General features: G+C 46.0%; 1 protein-coding gene across 1 annotated transcript in view; it reads right to left on the reverse strand.

Moving 5' to 3' along the window:
- Positions 1-16,608, reverse strand: part of LOC121464676 (coiled-coil domain-containing protein 91-like) — a 74,824-nt gene that overhangs the window by 28,374 nt on the left and 29,842 nt on the right. Inside the window, exons 3-5 of the mRNA XM_041677698.1 lie at positions 13,023-13,183; positions 12,094-12,297; positions 10,315-10,419 (exon numbers count right to left, since the gene is read on the reverse strand). Of these exons, the coding sequence (XP_041533632.1) occupies positions 10,315-10,419; positions 12,094-12,297; positions 13,023-13,183 (470 nt within the window). The remainder of the gene's footprint in view (positions 1-10,314; positions 10,420-12,093; positions 12,298-13,022; positions 13,184-16,608) is intronic.

Below are 16,608 nucleotides of genomic sequence, written 5' to 3' on the forward strand. Positions count from 1 at the left end.
TCACTGTACTCTGGAACATCTCTGCAAACTTACACTATCCACACACATCAGCTCTGACAGTCCTATGAGCACTAATCATATATAAATCTCCTCTTATCAAAACACAAAATGCGCCAAACAGAAAGCCTGGCATGGTGGTGCATGCCTTTAATCCCAACACCTAGAAGGTAGAGGTAGGTGGATCTCTTGAGAGTTCCAGGTCTGCCAGGGATACACAGTAAGACCCTGTATCAAAAAGAAGAAGAAAATTAAGCACTGTACACTGAAGTATGCGGTGAGGGTTTTGCCCACAGAGAGCGATGCAGTCAGAGCTCCTATCTGCAAAGATAGTAGATGAGGGCTCTGCCCGATGGAGCATCTGCAGGGTGTGGCGGAGAAGGAAGGATTCAGTGGAAATGAAATTCACTCCGCAGCACTATAAATCACTTTGGGATGAACAGAAGGAAGGAGAGTCAACCAAGGGACAAAGGCTGTGAAGTCCAATCCAAACACCTTGCTTCCACAAAACTTCTTGGTCCTGGAAGCACCACGCAACACAAGCATCTTTTGAACAACGGGCAGCTGTTTCCCACGGCAGCTTCTGCAGTAAGACTGCAGGCAGGCACCTTTATTCCCCATTCAAAGACACTGCACGGTCCAGGTAGGAAAAAAATACATGTTTATCCTCCAAAAGTCACACTTTACAGGGTTAGTGGGAAGTAAATGGGTTGCAGTGTTTCCTAAACACCATCATTTCAACTATCTGAGGGTTATTCAAGAACTCCAACTGCACTAGGGATTTTTATTTTAAATATTGATTTTCAGCTAAATAGTCCATTACTGAGGAATTTTTCAAAGACAGCTAAGAAGGTATTTATTTTTAATTTATAAACATAAATAAAAGGGTTTTTAATATGCTAATTTTATCTCTTAACGCGTTTACAAAATACAGTAATTCCCCACAGTAAACTTCCTGGTCCTCTGGCTCTTAGACACTTTCCACCCTGATCCCCTGCAAAGTTTCCTGAGCTTTCCATACAGGAGTTATACTGCAGATGGATCAGTTGGGACTGCGCTCCACAACTCTGCATTTTGATTGTCTGCGGCTTTCTGTAATCGTCTCCATCTAATTTCAGAAGCTACAGCCATGAAGTCTCACCAACATAACATAAACAGACAAGGACAACACCATTAAACAGCCTAAGGTGGGTGGCGGAAAGCTGGCGGGGCCTCAGTGTTGTAATAGGAGCGGCGGGGCTGTGTCCCCAGCACCCCGGCCGCCTGCTAGCTTATGCCCCGAAATAATTACACGGACACTGTATTCTTTTAAACACTGTTTGGCCCATTATATCTAGCCTCTTCTCGGCTAACTCTCGCACCTAAACTAGCCCATTTCTAATAATGTGTAGCACTTTATTAATGTGCGCTTACGGGGAAGATTCTAGCCTACGTCCATCCTGGGTCGGAGCTTCATCGCGTTTGTCTCAGAGAGCAGAGCTATCGCATCTGTCCGGGAGACGGGAGCATGGCGTCTCTCTCTCCAGAGAGCAGAGCTGTCGAGTCTGAGCTCACTTCCTCTTCCTCCCAGCATTCTGTTCTGTTTACTCCTCCCACCTATGTTTTAACCTATGAGGCCAAGCAGTTTCTTTATTACTTAACCAATGACCTTCCTCCATCACCTCAGCCCACCACAGGCAGTAGGAGTGCTGACAGCCAGAGAAACAGTCTTCCCCAAGAAGGGCACACCAATTGGTTTTCCAACTCCAAATGGTCAGGCTTCAAACCACACAGACAAGGAGCACAGCCCAGACTGGACGAGTGTTCCTGACACATTCAGGAATACACAGAAAGACACTTGGAATATTTAACCTACATAATGCTGCAAGGATAGACAGGGAATGCTCCAAATACTCCCACACACAACCCTAATTTGCTCAAAAGCTGCTTATGGGTTATGCTACAACTGACCTCACACCTATAGAAGAAGAAGGTACGCCTGTGTCTCACTTACCAACAGACCCTAAGCTCTGGGCTTCCTGGGCAGACACCTGGAATCTGCCCTCCACTCTGCTCATGTGCAGCAGCGGCCATTCCACTTTCCACCCGACACCTCCCTTGGAAAGATGTGTGTAGTAATATGGGCAGCGGGGCTGCATCCCCAGCACCCCAGCCGCCTGAACGGCTAGCTTATGCCCCGAAATAACAACACACAAACTGTATTCATTTAATCACTGCTTGGCCCTTTTCTTCTAGGCTAATTCTCACATATTAATTTAGCCCATTTCTAATCATCTGTGTATGGTACCCCAAGGTGCGCTTACCAGGAAGATTCTAGCCTATGTCCATCCTGGGTCGAAGCTTTATCCTGGGAGCGGGGCATGGCGTCTCTCTGAGGCATCTGCTCCCTAGAGGAGAGCTGTCGAGACTCTGACCTCACTTCCTCTTCCTCCTAGAGTTCTGTTCTGTTTACTCCTCCCACCTATCCTCTAACCAATAAAATGTGCCAAGGCAGTTCCTTTATTAGCCAATGACCTTCCTCCATCAGATGTGGGATTCCCCTCTGTATGCTGTGATATTGTTGGTTAATAAAGGAACTGCTTTGGGCCTATAGCAGAGCTATAGGGGAACAGAGCAAGGTGGGGAAAACTAAACTGAATGCTGGGAGAAAGAAGGCAGAGTCAGAGAGAAGCCATGGAGCCCTGTTGGAGACAGATGCCAGAACTTTAGCTGCTAAGACACAGCCACGTGGCAATACACAGATTAATAGAAATTGATTAAATTAATATGCAAGAGTTAGCCAATAAGAAGCAAGCAATGATTTAATAGAATTTCTGTGTGATTATTTTGGGGCTAAGCAGCTGGGAACCAACAAGTGGCCTCCCTACTACAATCGAACACAGGAAATACTCCTATGGCCCCATCCTACAATGGAGGCACAAATCGCAGCCACCCTTCGCCTAACAATGTGTGATACTTTTAGTATATTCCAGTGTGATCCAGCCTTTGCTTCAGCTACCAAATGATTCCTTAGAGTTCCCAGATGATATCCGATCACAGACTACAATGTATGAGGCATTTCATACATTATACTTGGTGCTAAGTCCTGAAAACAAAACCAAAAAGCACTCACCATTTCAAATCCTAGTGTTCCTACAGTCTGGAAGGGGAGTTAGATACTAAAAAGCAGGGAAATAACGGGGCAGAGGATGTGTAAGGACTGAAGTCCACCCGCATTACTTTAAAGTCATGGGACCAGGAGCTTGTGTAACCACAACAGCTAAAGAGAAGGAGCATCGCTAAGTCTGCTATTCCTGTTTGAGCAAAGTGTCAAGGGAGAGACTGGAGGCAGGCTGAGAGCGAGAGAACCGAGGGAGAGATTCACAACAGAGGAGAAGTGATCAGAGAGCCATGGTGCCTTCAGTCTGGGCACCTGGAGAGGTGACTGTCACCCACCTAGGACGGCTCTTCAGAGGGAGAGGCTGGGATTCCAGGGAGCACATATGCAGGGTGGGGCAACCTGAGGCAGGTAGTGTTGTCTGACTGCCCTCCACCCTGCAGTTCCACTGGCAATATGCTATATACCAAAGGAAATCTATCACTATTGTTATGAAATGTATAGTCAACAGAAATGATTAACAGGGAAAGGCCTGGAAAATACCATAAACAGAAAGGCAAAGCCATTCTGGGTGTTTTCCTTCCTTCTCTGACAGTTGCTCAATTCATTTCTGCCTAAAATTCTGTCATTACATCATCTCAACTTTCATTTATTTCCCATTCTTTACACCTGGCGACAATCCCGGAGTAGTCTCCCAATCTCTAAAACTTATCTTTGACTGTGGCCTTCCCTCAGACTCACCCAAACAAACGTCTTCTCAAAGAGCAAGAGAAGCTCATCTTTGACAGGCTCTAACAACTTCTTCTGATTTGGTCCCTAACCAGTTCCCACCCTATCAGATCCCATACGGACTTGACAAGACACCCTCACTACTCAACTGTGCGTTGCAACTGTGGGTGCCATTCACGCCACTGCCGGTCAGTCAGCTCCGGATGGTCCAGAAGGCCCAGGAGCTCCACTGATGGCTTCTCCCAGTCTGCGTCGGAAGCCTTCACAAACAGCAGGGCACCCTCGTGCACACGGACTCGAACATGAGTGGATTTACATGCTGCCACCGCCTGTGGGAGGATACGGGAACTCACGGCAATCTGAGGTGCTAGCAGACTTCAGCCTTTCAGGATGATAACAGGAAATCTAATTTCTAAATTTGTTGGCATTACTGGAAGTGAGTCTTTAGAACGCATGGGAACATGACAAAAGATGACAAAAGATCAGAATGCTAAGACTCAAACTCTGAAAGTCAACAGCCCCAGGTTGGAGGGCTCAGAGCAAGTCCTATCCTAGCAGCCACTGACCTCCACTGCCACAATTCTCACCAAAATCCAAACAAAATCAATGTTGCAAAAGTAGCCAGGAAAGTGACATATAAAACACAAAATAACTAAATACGCCAGTCACTGAAGCAACGCAGACGCCTTGCCCGGTGAACACGAGGAAATGAGAGAGGATGCCAGAGCTCAGCATAGTAGGGTGCTGGACGGGTGAACCCAAATCGGGGCATGGGGGTAGGGAGCTGGGGTGTGTGTGTGTGTGCAAACAGTCTAAGAGCTGCCGTCAGAACTCAGACAGAAGAGCAGCTGGGACTGTCTTATGCAGCCTGCAGGAAATGCAGGTGAGTCAGAACCTGTAGAAAATGAGCAACTCACCAGACAACAACAGATGCCTGCATCCAGTATAGGAAGAAAGAGCACTAACACAATGGTGTATGAACACCTAAAAGTGTCTGTACTGCACTGAGAACCACAGAGAACCCTGACACACGAAGGTCTTTGTAAACAATATCAATTAAGATAGAAATAAGAAGACAACGAAAGAAGAGACAAGGGAAATGCAGAAAATGTAAACAGTCAGTGACTATAAGAAAAAAAGTCACACATGTTTGGTGTGACAAGCACAAGGAAGGCAGGTCCCCCTGCAGGTGCTGGCTGGGTGAACCTCAGATGAAGTGCTGGGAGTAATGAACAGTCTCTGCCTGCAAGAGGGCCACTCACACGGTGTGAGACCACAGTATCTTTCATATTCTAACCTACAGTTTTATAGACTATGTTGCTAGAAAAATAGTTTTAGGAAAGTGTGCCAAACATATATAATGTGGAATAAAAAAGTCATGAAGTCAGAGTGGGTGCCAGGGGCACATAGAAAGAACATACACCAAAACCAGTACAGAAGCTGGATGCTACAGACCAGTTAAACAAGAGAGGTTCTCCCACTAGCGGGGGTTCTGCCACTGCAAGTCTGCAGTGAAAGAGTAGAGGTCCATGAACCGAAAAGAGAGGGGAAAGTGGGTGATATCCGGGGTGAAGACTGACCAGTCAGACGGTGGAGCCCTGTTCAGCAGTTCCTATGTAGTGGAGAGTGTGTGCATGAGGACCGAGGCCTGCTCTCATCTGGGGGCCGCTCTGGACACTGCACGCTGCTGTGGATGGCATCGGTGCGGCCAGCCGGTATCCAGTGAGCATTCAGACCTGCTGTACTCTGATCCGCTTTTACTCCACACTGCACTGCATCCACAGTTTTTGGCAAATACTACTTTCATGGAAGATGTTATATAATAGCATATACTGGCTTGAAATGAAATAAACTTTAGTAATGCTTATATCACAAATTGGTGTTGAGGAGATAGTTTAGCAGTTAATAGCACTGGATGCTCTTCCAGAGGACCTGGATTCAATTCCCAGAATCCACATGGCAGCTCATAATTGTGTGCAACTCCAACCCAGGGGATCCAATGTCCTCTTCTGGCCTATGCAGACAAAGTCCCATAATACCCATAAAAGTAAATAATTAAAGAAAAATTACATGAGTTGTAACTTCCCTCGGTTGGCTTACACTGTGAACTACTCCAAAACTGACGTCACCCAAGCCCAGCACAGACAAACAGGGTATATTAAATGGACAACTATAGCATAATCTGAAATTTAAAAACCAACCTCTCAACCCGTTTCTTAGACTGATTGTACAATCTAATGGAGCACCAAAGACTGGACAGCTTAAATACCCAACATTAACAGCTCACAATTCTAGATGCTGGAAGCACAAGAGCAAAGGGGCAGCATGGTGGTCTCTGCTGAGGGCTTCTCCAGGCTCATCACAAGGGCCCCACTCTCCAGACTCCATTTGCACCTGTCTTCCACAGACTCCAACTCCCACACCAACGAAAGGCTTCTATGCTCCTGCTTCAGGGTCCTTGGCATAGCCAGCTCATGCCAACAAAACACTGTCAAGAAGACTTCATTTGCTCAGGGCTTCCTCCACTCTCTACAGGAAAGGAAGTAGTCAAATAGTGAATGTATCAACAAGATTCTATTAAGTTTTCAAGAAAGTAGCAGAAATAGGGCAGGAAAAAGACGACCAGCCTTAGTCAGAAGTTGGAAAAATATTGTCTCATGAAGTAACTGCAAGACTACTATGACCTAAATAATGACCCTCTAATGGTGGTTCATCATTCCCATAATGCCCTTGTTCTCCCAGACATGCTAAGGCATAATACCTCCTCGACAGCAAACATTTAGAGGGCAGAGGACCTCAAACCAAGCACAGCAAATATCCTTGAACTATTTCCCCATTACATGTCTACAACTGAGAAAGGTCAGAAATTGAGAATCCTTCAAATGGTCATAACACAAACACAGCACTGGGAAACAGCTGGCCCTTTCCAACATTATCTCAGGTACGTAAGCCTGGGAGCGACGTCTTAGCGTGTTCTTCTGACAGTGCACACAGACTCATCTTTTCTTCTATGTTCTATATGAAAAAACTCTAACTGAGGAGAAGTCTGCGGTGTAGCCGCTAGGTAAATTATATGAATTTAATGAGCCCCACACTCATCTCACATTGGCTGCTGAGATCTGTAGCTTTGTTCTAGAATGGCTGAGGTCGGAGGCTGATCTCAGAGAAGTAGAGAGAGAGAGCAGGAGCTCCCTAGAGACTGCGAACTGGCGTTTTCAAAAATAACAGGTTCCTTTGCCACCGGGAGAGAACAAGGCTTATCCATTACAAGTCCGTGTTTTCCTCTTGCGGTGATGTTGTTAAACAACAAGAAACAACCTATTACCAACACTTCCCAACATTGACTGACAGCAAAACCCTGCACACCCGAGGCTTCGCCATGACACACAGCACAACAGAGGAAAGGTGACAACGGGGCACACAGACATCCTTGGAGCAGGCACAGTGGTTATCAACATTAAAACCACATTTTACCAAATCATACATTATCAGGTCAACTTGAAAAGTTATGCCATCTTATAGAGCAAAGCTCCAACCCGCATCAATGACTACAACTCTGTCGTTTTCCCTGTTTGTGCACGGATCTTTACAGGAATATCAATCCCAAGAGGTCCTGGGTTATAGGACCAGGAAGCTTCTGTAGCCAGCCCTGAGTGACCTGTGACCTAAATCACTGAGAACTGTAGACTACATGAATATACAGCCAGAATCTACGTTTCCAGAGACTTCATACAGAATCACATGTGAACTTAGAGACTCAGACTGGGCGCTCATTTTCATCTTACAGAACGCTTCCTTTTTACCACAGTTGACACACTTCAACTGTGGAACTATGTAGGGGCCAGCGCTGGCTGCTGTGCTTCACCCTCACCAACAGCCCCTCTGGGGCTCTTTCCAGAGACTCCGACCCCCTTTATGCCTCGAAACGCATGACCAAGTTCATGTGCCAGCACAAAGTACAGCCCAGTCAGGGTCAGATTCCGTGGGCTGATCCTGCCGAGGCATCAATTCCCCGAAGAACTGACCTCAACAGCGCTGGTCTCTTCTTAAACACGGCTGATTCTGCGCTCTTAGCTGACTAGTAGTGATTGTCCCAGAAAAGCCCAAGTCTCACTTCAGTGATTCCCAATTCAAACATAGGGTGCCCCAGCAGAATTTTAAAGGGGCTTCACTGCCTGCACTGCTCTCAGCATTGTCTTCTACCTTCTCACAATAGTTCACTGGGCTCTGAATGTTTAATGGCTTCTCCAGACCAAAGTTCTTCCAGAATCCTCACACAAGTACAGTCACATGGCACAGCAACATTCTCTGGTACCAATTTGTCTTAATTGGGGTTTCTACCTGCTATGATAAAACACCATGGGGAAACTTGGGGATGAAAGGGTTTATTCTGACTATACATCCGGATCACAGTCTATCACTGAAGGAAACCACAACAAGGACTCAAGGCAGGAGCTGAAGCAGACTACACAGTGAGTGCTACTTACTGGCCAGCTCCTCATGGCTCACCCAGCCTGCTTTCTTACATCACCCAGAACCACCGGTTCAGGGGCTAGCCCCACTGCAATGGACCCAACTGTGTCAGACATCAATCAAGAAAATGCACCACAGGCTTGCCCAGGGTACAGTTTGGTGGGGGCATTTCCGCAGTTAAGTTCCCTCTTCTGAAATGACACAAAAACTACCCAAGCACAGCAGGTGTCAGCTGATCCACTGCAGGGCGACTTCAGTGTTCTTCACCCAGCAAATGTGCTTTTTCAGGTTCCTGTGCACCTCAAGATGCTGTGACCACAGAAGAGTTAGGCCAAGAGCCCGAGAATTCAACACTTGATATTAAAGCATGATAATAGTGACAATTATCCCCACTCCTAGAAGTTTAGCATGGTCTGTGAAGTCAGGAAGAGAACACAGGTGGCGACCTAATGCTACAAAATCCAATTCACTTTCCCCTAACAGCCTCGGTGTGTTTTCTATTTATTGTTTTTTAATTCTTAAGCAGAAAATATTCCATCTCCTGTAACCACGGGGCACTTCTGTAGAGCATGAATGGGGAAGGATCAGAATGAAGGCTGATGATGCGACAGGATCATAAGAAAGGTCGTCAATGCGCTCACGTGAAACTGGTCACCACAGAATAAAGGCAGCAAGCAAGCTTGGTCTTTCAAGCCTTCCACTGAGAGCGCAGAGCTGGCCATGGCTCCCCAAGCTGACAGCTACTAGAAACGAAGCCTTAGGAACCGGCTGGGTTTGGGTTTGTTATTGTTTTTAACACAGCCGTGTGACTGCTTTCTGAGAAGGCAGCAAATTCACCTGGAGCCACCATGGGACCACGCTGGGGAGAGGTAAGCATGCTTCACTCAGTTCTAGCAAGGTCAGCTGACTCACTGGCTCCCTCCACTTGGCCTACCCACCTTAGGAGCAGAGAGGGAGGAGAGGAAGGTGTCCCTATTGTGCCCTGGCTCTTACAAGGTCTTAAATTTCCATGTGCCCATCGCAAAAAATAACAGAACTCTCTGCAATGCTTTATATTTTAAAAAGTCAGCTGAAGTTTTATGCACATTCCATTTGTTAATCATTTTCTTGGGCAGTGAAAACCCCTGCCAGCGTGAGCCCCATGCTGAACTTTGAATGACAGGTTTCCTCTCAGACCTGACAATTAAAAGCTGAATGTTTGAAAACATGGGAAAAGATTTTTAATTTTCCTTGTGATAAATAAGAATTTGAGTTTTCTTGCTCTGTACTGCCCGTTTTTTCCAGAATAAGCATATTATTTTAGAACTATACACCCTGGCATTTCTTCTGGAGAAGGGCTTCGATCCACTCACATACCCTACTGTTGGCACATCCAGGAATCCTGGCCACAGTGTGCTTTGTGCTGAGGACACTGCAAAGGCCCAGCCACCACTCCACACCCTTCTCATCTTAACAAGAGACGCTGCTCCTATGTCTTATCTCGCAACATATTCAGACGACACACATGTTAGATAGCTAAGTATAAAAAAGCATGGGCTGCCCACCCTGCTCTACGGGAAATGGGGTTCCCTCACCCTACTCTACGGGAAATGTGGGTCCCTCACCCTACTCTACAGGAAATGTGGGTCCCTCACCCTACTCTACAGGAAATGTGGGCACCCGGCACAGGACAACCCAGGACTAAGATCAGTAAGTCAGCAGCAGGTACAGGGACAGCAGGTGTTTCCTGGTCCGAATGCCCCAGAGTTTGACATCCTCCTACCTCCAATGACTACACATAAAGCATTGTCCTAACAAAACCAATGAACTCCATTTCCCAGATTCTCCAGATCTCTATCTGCGAGCACCTTCCGTAGATTTACCATGGAATCAGTGATCTGATATCAGCATCACAAAAAGTCATGACAACGGAGAATGCTGTGTCCAGTTCATCCCAGACTAAAGTATGGGACCACTCTCTGCGCCGTGTGGCACACTCACCACGCATGTCTGGAAACGAGAGCGTGTTTCCTGCTCACCTGAAGCTCGCGGTATCTGGCTTGAAAGGACAGGGCATCCTGCTCCTTCTCCTTCAGGAAGTCCTTCTCCAGGACGCTGTGCTTCTCCATCAGTGAGTCCACATCCTACGAGGAAGCCAAACACAAGCTCTGCTACGTCCCATAGCATAAAGTAAACATCAGGAAAAATAGCTGAAAGTCTAAGAATTATACAAGTATGAATTTGCCCAAGTTAACTAATTTCTAAGCCAATATCGAACATTGACGTAAAACTAATAAATATGCAAGACTGAGGCTGGGGAGGCAGCTCAGGGGGTAGAGTGCTCGCTATCTAAGCATGAAGGACCTGAGGGTAGACTGTCCACACATACCCCCCCCCACACACATACACACACACCCACACACCGACACACACCCACCCACACACACACACATAAAGCCAACGGTGTCCACAGGCATCTGCAACTCCAGGACAGAGAGACAGAGACTAGGGTATCCACAGAGTCCCCCAGGCCAACCACCTCAGTGGAATGTGAGCTCTCTAGGTCAGGGGGAGAGCAATAGATGAAGACTTCCCGAACTGACCTCTGACCTCCAGAGAACATATGGGCATGTCCTGCTACATGCATGCAACCATGTACATAGGTACACAGCACAAACACAAAACAAGAAATAAATAAGAACAAGAGTGTCTCAAGAGTATTATGAACAGAACCCAATCTCTGTAAGTGCTTTCGATGAACTGGCTAAGATAAACAGACATGCATATGGGTGGACAAATGGATGGAAACAGACTGAAGAATGTAGAGAAAAGATAACAGATGACAAATAATAGAAGATAGGTAGATGGATAGACAGACAGACAGATGGAAGGACAGAAGGGAGCCAAGAGCATATGTCAGTTCCTTCCCTTAACAGCTGTGTTCAAACACCCAGGGGTACCTGACCTCCCACAGGTAGAAGGTTTCCATCCATTTCATCAAACCTGAAATCCACACATGAAGTAAAACACTGCCGACAGAAACAGAAGCCTTAGAGGAGCAAGAAATAACAACAAAACGCCCCAGAAAAATCTGAGCATGCCTTAGAACTGCATTCAACTTTCGAGTTCATATGGGTCCATGCTGACACTAAAGTCTCAGGATGCTCAAGTTCTTTATAAAAAACAACATGATATTTTCTTATAACCTATACTTATCATACCATAAACACTAAATGATCTTCAGCTACTTGAAGTATGCACAACGGAATTATAAACCCACTGTGCTGTTATGGCAGCAGGAAATGCAGGACTGTAAACAAGCACCTCCAGCGGAGAGAAGGGTGTCCCTGAGAGTCTCCATGTCTGGCTGGTGGGATCGGATGCTGGATGCATGGCTGTGCTAACTACTGACTAGGGACCTGTTCCAAGTTTATTTAGTTTTTGTTATTTATGTGTGTTTGCCTGCATGTATGTATCTATGTGCACGATATGCATACAGGACCCTTGGAGGCCAGAAGAGGGCATGGAGCCGGAGTTATAGACAGTTGTGAGCTGTCATGTGGGTACTGGGAACCAAACTTGGATCCATTTGCAAGGACAGCAAGTGCTCTTGACCACTGGGCCACCCATCTCTCTAGTCCCTGACTGGCTGCTTCTCGTAAGGTGCCTCCACTGAGTGTCCGATGTGACGGACCTGAACCCCACCCCAGGGAACACAATACATTCTTTGGTGAATTTTCAATCCACTTTGTGTTGAACTGGATATCAAATTGTTAGCAAATACGATTCTACATTCCCAGGCGAATGTGTGCGCACACCTTTTTAATTCTCTGTTTTTCTTCTTCAGAGGCTTTGAGTTTGGTCTCCAGACTTGATATTTTTTGCTGGAGCTGTGAGCTGGACACGTTGGCTCCGGGACCCTCAGGGTCGTCCTCCAGTGAAATCGCTCCATGGCTCGTCTCATCCATCAAGCCAAGCCGGAAAAGCGGGATAGTCCGATGTGTGTGCGCTGACTGCTGGATCTAGACCATGTTAACAGAGAAGGGTTAGACCATTCCGTCAAGGAGATGTTCATCATAAACCACAGTTAGAAACAAGCTGGGGTGCAAACAATGAGATCATCCCCCCTAAGTGAACCAACAGAAGACTTCACACTCTTACAACAGCCTGATCTTTCAATCGATACATCTAGAAGTGCCCAGTCTGAAATGCAGACACTGACCTAGGACTGATTTGTAGTTAAACTGCAACTCAGAATCTCACATGTATTCATGATGCTAACTTATCAACTTCTAGCAAAATTGACAGGCGACTAAGAACCGAGTTTTGGAACCCTGTCTCCAAGGCCCAGCACGATGCCTACAGATACCTGAATGAACACACTGTGCTGATGCTGTCCTCCGTGGCTTTACCCTCAAACTGAAATAGATGCTCTTGACCCTAAGAACATGTTAATACTCCCAGGAGAGAAAAAATATTTTTTTAACAAATATATCCCTTTTTGAAGTTTAACTTTAAGTTTGAAATGCAAAAACAATCACTCTTTTTTTATTTACTATTATTCTCCTTTTAAGTCCAAGATACCATATGCAAAACTAAGTCCATTGTAATGGCCACACACAGCTGTCTGTCAGAGTAAAGCATCAACCTTTGTAACAGAAACGCTAGCACCTGAGCACAGAATTAAGGTAGGAAGCAGTTTCTACATTTCTACACGCAGGCTTCCTTTCGAGAGTCCAGCCCTCACCTGAGCCTTGGGGATGATCTGACTCACGAGGCTGCTGTCTGCACGCGTGTCATCTGGTGAGGAGATGATAGCATCGGAAGGGAGGCGGCCAGAGGACGGAGACGAGTGGTCATGGTCCAGAATGAGCTCCGGAGAAGCTGATGAGAGACGCACTCCGGATACTGAAGACAGAAGCACAAGAACCGTGTTAGAAGACAACACAGAGACAGGGAAGGTGGCTAGGAAGGTGTGGGGTAGAGCAGTAGAGGTGGAAAACCAACACTGTGTGGCTAACGTCTAAAATCCAAAGGAGTGTTTCTGAATTACCGGTGATGTTTCCACGGGTCACACACAACATGTTTTAAAGTCGTTAGCACACACACTAGCCTAGCACTGGAGATGTCCATTTCCCAGCAGAGGGAATGTCCAGCCGATGACACAGTACACAGTGCTGGTGTGGCTGAAGGTAAAGGCAGGAGGTATGGAGAGACACTGTCACACACGGGTGACCCTGGCCCCAACCTAGCGGGGCTCAACAGCTAAACATTCACTGCGGCAACGCAAAGACGGAGGAGGGCTGCTGTAAAACCTGGAGGTTCCTCTTACGTAATAAATTTATTTTTAAGTTTTCATGTTAAAGTCAATCTTCACTTACTGGACTGTTTCCACAAGAGTAATGCTGAAGGACAGTTTCACTCTCAGATCCATAACAAACCACTGTTACAGTGTAATTAAGGCTCTTATTAGAAGGGTAAGGAAGCAGCTGACTGACAAGTACAAAAAAAGACAAAAATGCAAATGAGGAAAAAACAGATATTTATATTACTTTATTTTAAATGCTCCCAAAGAGTCAACTGAATCTAATCTGCTTTGGAATGTAAGGAGCTATCTTTGGCAGTCACCTCATTCTCACACCCAGCGGCCTAACTGCAATGACCTTTATTCCACATTGGCATCAGTAGCTCTGTCCTCGGGTCCTATCACAAACTCTGAAGGTGGCTCACAATGGAGATTGCGTGTTCCCCTGAAGAAAGACACAGAAGGCAGTAAATTCTAATGAGCTAAATGCACAGATTTCTGATTGTTATTTTAAGGAATTGCTTAGTTATGTAAAAGCTTATTGTCTCTAACAATGTTGTGTACACTGAATAAGAGGGTGGAGATAAATATAATTTAATAACAAATATAATAACCATGTACAAAAATCTTAAAAGAAAATTAATTTTAAAAAAGGAAATCATTTAGCTGCAGAGTCAGCTTCTTTCTGAACTTAAATCAGTATGCACATGTGTGTCTGTGTGTGTATGCCTACGTGCATGCGTGTTTCTGTGTGTCTAGCTGCACAAAGGGGTACTTCAAATTTTTCAACTCAAGCACAAAAAGGTAGAACTTTAATTCAAGTTTGAACTTGATATATATTTTTCAGTATTTTCCCAAATCCTCCCTACATTTGGTTACAGTGAGTTGTCTAAAAAGATTAAAACATCCGTATGATGAACTCTGAGAGCCATGAACAAAGTACTGCCTGGCACCACAATGTCACACCAAGCGCAGAACAGCGGAGAGCAGCCTGTCCTTCTGTCCTTCCGTGTCTTCGGAAGGTTTGAAAGCGTTTAGCACACTGTGGTTGTCACAGATATTAAATGTCCTGGACAAAATGTGGTCAGGAACAAACCCAGAAGTACCACCCTGTGCTTTCTGTCAACCTGACACAAGCTGGAGTCATCTGGAAAGACAGAAGCTCAACTGAGAAAATCCCCCAGCAGAGTGGCTGTGGGCAAGCCTGTGGTGCATTTCCGCATTTGCGATCCTCTATGGCATAAGGAAGCAGGCAGAGTGAGCCGTGGAGAACAACCCAGCAAACACATTCCTTTTTTTTTTCCCTTTTTAATCTTTCTACGGTTTATTTTTAAATTAAAACTTAAAATTTAAGTTGAATTGCCATGCTCATGATAAAAGATTAAAATACATAGATGTTTAACACCAAAAAAGAAACCCACTTTTCCAATCAAATCCAAATTGTTCTTTTACAACTTGTTAAATAACTAACATTTTGAAAGATATAGTTTAGTAAAATTTGGAATTTCTTGTTAGCATTTTATCATTTTCTTTGTTTGATAAATCTTTTTTTTTTTCAGTCTTTTTTTTATTTATTTATTTTTTTTCACTCTCATGGCCTCTCTATCATCTCCTGCCTCCAGATTCCAGCGCTGACTCTCACTGGTGGACTGTGGTAAGGGGCTGTAAGCTGAAATTAAGCCCTTTCCTCCCAGATTTCTTTTGGTCATGGTGTTTTATCACAGCAGTAGAAACCCCTAAGACAGCCCTAATGCCTGGGTATTTCACGATCTTTGGCAATCAAATCTACGGTCATGATTTAGAACAGGAGGCCATGTAATCCTGGGGGAAATTCTTCAAACACTGAATACCCAAGTTCATCACATGAAAAAAGAAAGAGAGGGGAAGGGGATGGAAAGAAGAGACAGGAAGGGTAGGAAGGAGGGGGGAGAAGGAAGGAAGGAGAGAGGACAGTAGGCAGAAAAGCTGAAGAATGGGAAAAGGAAGTAAAAAGAGAGAGCATGAGGAGAGAAGAGGTTACAGAAGGAAAAGGAGGAGGAGAGAGGAGGGCCTGGCTCTCAGACAGGCACCACCCCCACACACAAGCACCTTCCCCTTCATAACCGCACTTCCTGGGCAGAGAGTAGCCCATCTCTACCTTCCTCATTCCCATTCAGGTCAGTCCCCTGCAGCTGTTACCTAAGGCCCTACTGGCCCTTCGAACACTCGCTCTGCTCTCTGGACCCCTTTAATGCATACAGGCGGCCTGCCCCTTCCTTCAGTCACTCCCAGGCCCATTATTGGATCTCTTATGACCCGCAGAGCAATGGAAACTGAGCACTCCCTGGCCCTCTCGGCCATGTGCCTACCTGATTACCACAAGGATCCATCTAGATGTCCCGCGGGCATGCTACCAGTTCACACCTCCCAGATCAGCCTCATGGCTCACTCTCCATGAACTCAACACTGGATCTGCCAGGCCAGCGCCACCTCATGCAGTCACACTGCTGCTGGCATCTACAGTTCTGTCACACGGCCCAGGGCCTTTATGACATCACAGGGCCACTCCAAACACAAGCCAACCCAAGAGTCGGACTCGGCTCCAGTGTGAACAACGGACAATTCCTTGTTGGTCAGCTTTAGACAAGTTACACGGACTCTTCAGAGTCACGACTTCCTCTTTCAAAGGTGGGAAATAAACAGGCAACTTGAGCTCACAATCAAAGGCCTGACCGAGCTGAAAGAAAACAGCACTTCTCTGCGCAGGTGCAGGGTGTGTGAGCAAACACAGCAGTGAACAGAGTCAGAGCGCTGTGTTCTCCGCGGAGGTGCAGGGAGTGTGAGCACACAGAAGTGGACAGAGTCAGAGCGCTGTGTTCTCTGTGGAGGTGCAGGGTGTGTGAGCACACACAGCTGTGGACAGAGTCAGAGCGCTGTGTTCTTTTCCACAACACTGAAGAGCAGCTTCTCTGCATCATTCCACCTGCCCCATTATCTGCTCACTCGCAATGTAAATCTATTATCTGCTTTCAGGTGAGAATATTATCTA

The sequence above is a fragment of the Microtus oregoni genome, unplaced genomic scaffold (assembly GCF_018167655.1).
Source record: "Microtus oregoni isolate MIOR12 unplaced genomic scaffold, Mior012 000029F_ref0000214, whole genome shotgun sequence".
NCBI lineage: Eukaryota > Metazoa > Chordata > Mammalia > Rodentia > Cricetidae > Microtus > Microtus oregoni.